The sequence below is a fragment of the Schistocerca nitens genome, chromosome 1 (assembly GCF_023898315.1).
Source record: "Schistocerca nitens isolate TAMUIC-IGC-003100 chromosome 1, iqSchNite1.1, whole genome shotgun sequence".
Taxonomy (NCBI): Eukaryota; Metazoa; Arthropoda; class Insecta; order Orthoptera; family Acrididae; genus Schistocerca; species Schistocerca nitens.
The window spans coordinates 626,247,305-626,253,009 of NC_064614.1; the positions used below are offsets into that span (position 1 = coordinate 626,247,305).

General features: G+C 38.0%; 1 protein-coding gene across 1 annotated transcript; it reads right to left on the bottom strand.

Moving 5' to 3' along the window:
* Window positions 1-1,685: 1,685 nt before the first annotated feature.
* Window positions 1,686-3,570, bottom strand: LOC126257690 (uncharacterized protein C1orf131). Its single transcript, XM_049955583.1, has 2 exons — window positions 2,787-3,570; window positions 1,686-2,703 (listed from the first exon to the last, which is right to left on the bottom strand). Exons 1-2 carry the CDS (start codon window positions 3,246-3,248, stop codon window positions 2,659-2,661), a joined length of 507 nt encoding a protein of 168 aa, XP_049811540.1. The 5' UTR covers window positions 3,249-3,570; the 3' UTR covers window positions 1,686-2,658.
* Window positions 3,571-5,705: the final 2,135 nt, after the last annotated feature.

A 5,705-nucleotide genomic window follows, 5' to 3' on the forward strand; every position in this document is an offset into this window, starting at 1 on the left:
TTCATCTTAGGAAGTTGGCATATGCTGTGCCATTTAGACTACCATTGATGAAATAAGGGCCAATAATTGTAGTGCCAAGCATCCCACACCAGACGTTAACCTTCCATTAACACTGATGTTCCACCTGTCTAAGCCCTCGCGGGTTGTCGCTGAACCAATAGTGCATGTTCCTTGTATTCACCTGTCCTTTGTTTGAGAAGGAACATTCATCGGTAAATGGAAAATTGGAGAAGTTCAGGTTGGTGAGGATTTTCTGCTGTGCCCTTTGACAGAAATGTACATGATTTGGGAAATCATTCCTGTGCAATTCTTGATGTAGGTGTACATGGTAAGGATGGAACCGGTAATGTGTAAGAATATGTTGTACACTGGTTTTAGGAATGCCAGTCTCTTGTTCAAGCTGTTGTGTGCTCACAGGTGGATTCACAGCAACGGAAGCAAGAATCTCTTCACAGTTCCACTGCCTGTGTAGCATTTCGCCTAGCCTACCTTCAACAACAACAATAATAATAAAAGAAATGTTATGTTGATGCAGATTGTAGGAAGGCCAGCCTTTACTGTAAGCCTACTCTACACAACAGTATTTAGAAGGACTAAACTACTGTACTAAATGTACCCGTACATAAGAAATCAGTATTGCAATTACTGTTCTGCTAACTTAGATTCCCCATAGATGAGTAGCATTTCTACCTTCGTTGGTGTACATTCTTTTTTGTTGCTTTTTTGTGGTACGGTCTTATGGGACCAAACTGCTGTGGTCCTCGATCCCTACACATTCTACTCACACAACTCTTCAGTTGACGATGGTTGATGGAATGACGGGTGTGCATTCTACTTATGTTTACATTTGTCCTCTGTCAATGTTAGCACGTGGATGTGTTCTATTTCCTCGAGTACCTGCACTAAGCGCTGGGAGCGTCAACGTCAAAGTTGGTCATGTAATTAATAATGTTGTGTTTCAGTGAATGGTACACTGTGATACATTTTTGAATAGGTCTTCAGATGAGGATATGAATTACTAAATAAAAAATACTGGGTGCCATATAAAAAACTCATACCACTGTTCATATCTTCGTAAAAAAAACAAAGATACAATGAAGGCAATCACGCTGATTGATGTTCCCCTGATGACTAAAGAACATTTGCTTGAAACATTTTGTAATTTGCATCTGGACAAACAGTTATTTATGTGGTCAAGATAAATGGGACACACTGTATATTACATACCAACAAGGCCTTTCCTAACCCTATACTGTTCACCCTTCAGTAACTTGTTTTCCAGTGAGCAGCGATTGTTCCCCATCTATGTACTATATTCCATCAATACCCTCCGTGATATGTGAGAACAATGTTCTAATGAATAATGAACACATTGATGACAGCAGCAGATAAAAAAGAAAAAAGTAAGAGCCACACTGGGATCTTTTAAATCATCCACCCCTTGCAATGCAGTTTCAGGATTTGCACTACAGATGTTCATTTAATGGTTAGGCCTATATGAAAACAGTGAAGTACAGTATTTTATCAATATTCCGTTATCAGCTTAGAAACAGTAGAAAAAAGGGGTTGAACAGAATCTAATACTTACATTAATAACAAGACAAAGTTGCAACACTGAATCAGTGTGACTAGACCCTAACACTTTAAAAAAATGTACACTTATCTGGAAGAACACATACAAACAGTTTTCAACAAATATTATCATCGCGTTACAGGCAAAAGAAACCTGCCACAATATTACCATCGTATTCCAACAGAATAGGCACTCTAATTATAGTAAAATTATACATGCCGTAGGCCTACACACGCACACAACATTTTCTCACCTTTACGTCTACAGCTTCTTGTTCCTTTATCACTTCCACTGGCTTCCCTCTTCACATGGCACTGTTAAAATGTATTTCAATAAACTGCTATGTTACAAACTCAAAATACAAAAAATGGGTCAAATGGCTCTGAACACTATGGGACTTAACGTCTGAGATCATCAGTCCCCTAGAACTTAGAACTACTTAAACCTAACTAAACTAAGGACATCACACACATCCATGCCCGAGGCACGATTCGAACCTGTGACCGTACTGGTCACGCGGTTCCAGACTGAAGCGCCTAGAACCCCTCGGTCGCTCCAGCCGGCCACAAAATACAAAGCAACATTATTCAGTAGAATCAATTAAGTTCTTTAGAACCAAGGAATATTAATCAGGAAGCACTGACAAATTCATAGACAAATACAGTCATACACAGAATGAAATATTCAATGCAGACAGCATTTAGTGTTTATAATCAAGATGTGACAAGTGCAAAAATTAATATGAGTTCTTGAGTAATCAGTTACTTCATTAGACACCATTTCATTACTTATCACCACAGAGAAATCATCTGAGTTCATTACGGCCAATGTACATATAAAACAACTGGAATATATTACCAATAGTTTTATTTCTTTGATGTTTCATCTACATAACATTGCTGTGTACAATCCGGTTAAGTCCTTAACTTGCAGCCAATCTCCAGTATATACACTCATCTCTGGACAGCTAATTTCTCACTCTGGACAATAAGGTAACCAGTATGTCATCACTTTCATGTCTAAGACAGCACAGACAAACGTATACAACTGCTTTACAGGTAACGTCCTCTGGAGCATTATATAAGTCACTTTTTCCTACGCCCTTTCTTGTTTTTAAAACTTGAAGATACCTTAAAGAAAAACATAAGTACTCTATAAACATACAAACAGAGAATGAACAGTAAATTATTTGTATGATTATTCGGTCGATTACCTTGCCATAAGCCTGCAAAATATTATCCTTCCGCTTCTTGAGCGCTAAATATTTCTTGCCCTTGTCGCTAGAAACACCTTTAATTTTTCCAGCATCCATCAACTTCTTCTTTTCTTCTGCTTCCTGTAACTGACGTGCTTTTTCGGCTTTGAGTTCTTTATAATTAACATACTTCTTTTTTGGTGGTTTCGCACCGAGTCTTATAGCCTGCTCGATTTTTGCTTCCTGTTTCGTTTTCGCATCGAAGCCAGTTAAGCCAAATTTGATTACTTCTCGTTTTACTCTCCTAATATCAATGTCACTACTACTGAGTATAGATTTTTTTGCGTTCTTTTTACTGGAGGAATTTCTGCCAACGCCTCCTTTTCTCTTATCTTCAAACACGACACACTCGAAAGATGCTGCTGCATCTTTCCGCAGCTCTGCACATTTAGTTTTGACGAAAGACAGTTCATCGACCATATTACGGTTGTAATGGCATACGAGCAGATCGACCGACACTTAACGCCTGATTTATTTATTTAGTTATTCGCAAATACCTCCTCCAGTAGAGTAGCAATAGCTCGTATACAACCAGGGGCAAATCACAGCATGAAGTTAGATAAGTACTGATATTACGTTTATACCGTTTCAGTTAAATAGGTGTCAGTATTCCACATAATAATACTTCAAACCATTGTAGTACACTCTCCTAAATAACAAAACTTGCCTCACTTCTCTCCACTGTAAATAAACACACGCACGTGCACAGTCAAAATGTTTACATACATAACTACCAGTGACGTCTACCTACACGGATACAAAGATGGTATATATCACATCAAAGTAGGTACAGCGAAAAGTATTTTTCCGTGGCACATTCTCCATCCATCATACTTTTAAAAGACTTGTGGTATACATATGAAAAGTTACAAAACATACTTTAATTAAGTAGATGCTTTTTTCAGCGAACCTATCATAATTTACGAAAAATCATTTTGGGGATGGGTTGCGGCCTGTTTGAATATAGAAGTGCTCCTACTGTATGAAGGGCGAAAGAAAAACGGCAGTCAATGAAGAAAGAAATAGTAGCCGGGAAAGCTTTAAACATCACAAGAAAGAAATAGATCCCCGAGGGAAGCTCTCTTTATGACACGTTTACGGGTATACTTTTACCGCATCAAGAAATAAGAACAGCTGCAGAGAAAAGGATACAAGCCATAGAAGTAACACAAGGGTATGGTGTTCATCTTACTGAATTTATTGTGGAGAAGAACTACAACGTAGCTATAAGGCGGATTTCTGCAGTAATTCTAAAACAGTATGTTGAAGAACATTGGTGTTACTTTTCAGAACAATTTCGTTGTCCCGAGACTCCAGAAAAAGTAAAAGCTATAATTAGTCGTTCGCTTCCAAAAGGTCTTAAGGACCCTTTCAGCAATATTCATAGCCCTGTTGCATATACTTTATCTCGTATACCACAATGATACTGTCCAGAAAAGCGGCCATAACTTTTTGAGTTGCTGGTAATGCTATTTGTCAGATGATAGGGCAGTGCTTGCGGCTCTCATAAAGTGCTAAATGAATTTGTGGGTGACCTGTTAGAAGGTCAGTTAGCAGAAATTGCTCCAGTAATGTTTTCCGAAATGTACCGCTTTTTGTCAGATGAACAGAGGTATAACCCAAGAATGTGGTCAAGAACAGTTCATGTATTTTCAAACTGCACTTACATGATCTGTGTCATGTCACAATACCACAAAGGATTGTCAAAAACACTACTACAGCATGTTCTACCACACCATGTCAACAAATTCACAGAAACTCTCCAGACTGGACTGAAATCAGATGTGTTCAAAGCAGTGACATTCCTTTTGCAGCACTTTCCTTAGCAGATGACTCCTTATACGCTACAGATTCTTCCACCAACATGGCAGCATTCATTCACACTGCTGATGTGTATAGAACTGATTATGTAATCTATTCAGATGTTAAGAGAACCTGTTGACTAGGATGGAGAAAGCGCTGGATAAAATGCACTGATATTTTCCAGATTTGAGTTAGCTCATGTTTCACACATATTTTATGTTAATGGACACTGGTAAGAAAGCCCTTGAAGACTTAATTTACTATTTTACACTCTTTATGCAAATAACAGATGAGCATAAAAGAGATGGAAAGAAAAGTCAAAGCAGAACATAGATGAAGCAGAACGGCGCACACACGTTTACTCTGTGCCAATATCACAATCAATATTTGAAGAATTTGAAGCGAAACGTATCTGAGCACTGAGTCATGCTATTACAGAATATTTAAAGGAATCACAGACATAAAGAAATACAGACAATTCCAACTGGTTAAAAAGCAATGAGGCATGCATGTGTGCACTGGAAGTAGCTCATGAAACAGTGATGCAGCAACTGAAGTGTAATGAAGAGGTTCCATTCGACTTCAGTGGATTCTTGCAAAATGTTATTGTTGCTTGTATGAATCAAACTGGCTCCCCATACATGCTAGACCGATGCCTCTGTGTTGGAAGTATATATGCTGAATTGATGTCACCAAATTTGCTCGAACTGTTCTTAAAAGTTACTTTAAGTGATTTGGAAGCAAATCAGGCACATCAAATAAGGATTTCTGCTGTCAGGGCAACGTATGGGTTTCGCATGAATCTGAAGAATTCTCGGAACATCAAATACCTTAAAGCAGTTTTGCTTTCTTTTATGGACAGTCTTCTGGTAATTGTGGTCCAGTATTCAATGAAACTATTGTATTTGGTATTGGAAACAGTTTCCATAGTTTTGTCAATTCATCCAGTATTTTCTGGATCATGTCGTGAGAAAATTATTTCGCTCGCTATCTCAGTTTGTGTAAAGTACAATTTTGATCATTCAGTAATTAATGTGATTCTAGATACATTCAGGGAATTTTGTTTCAGTGTAG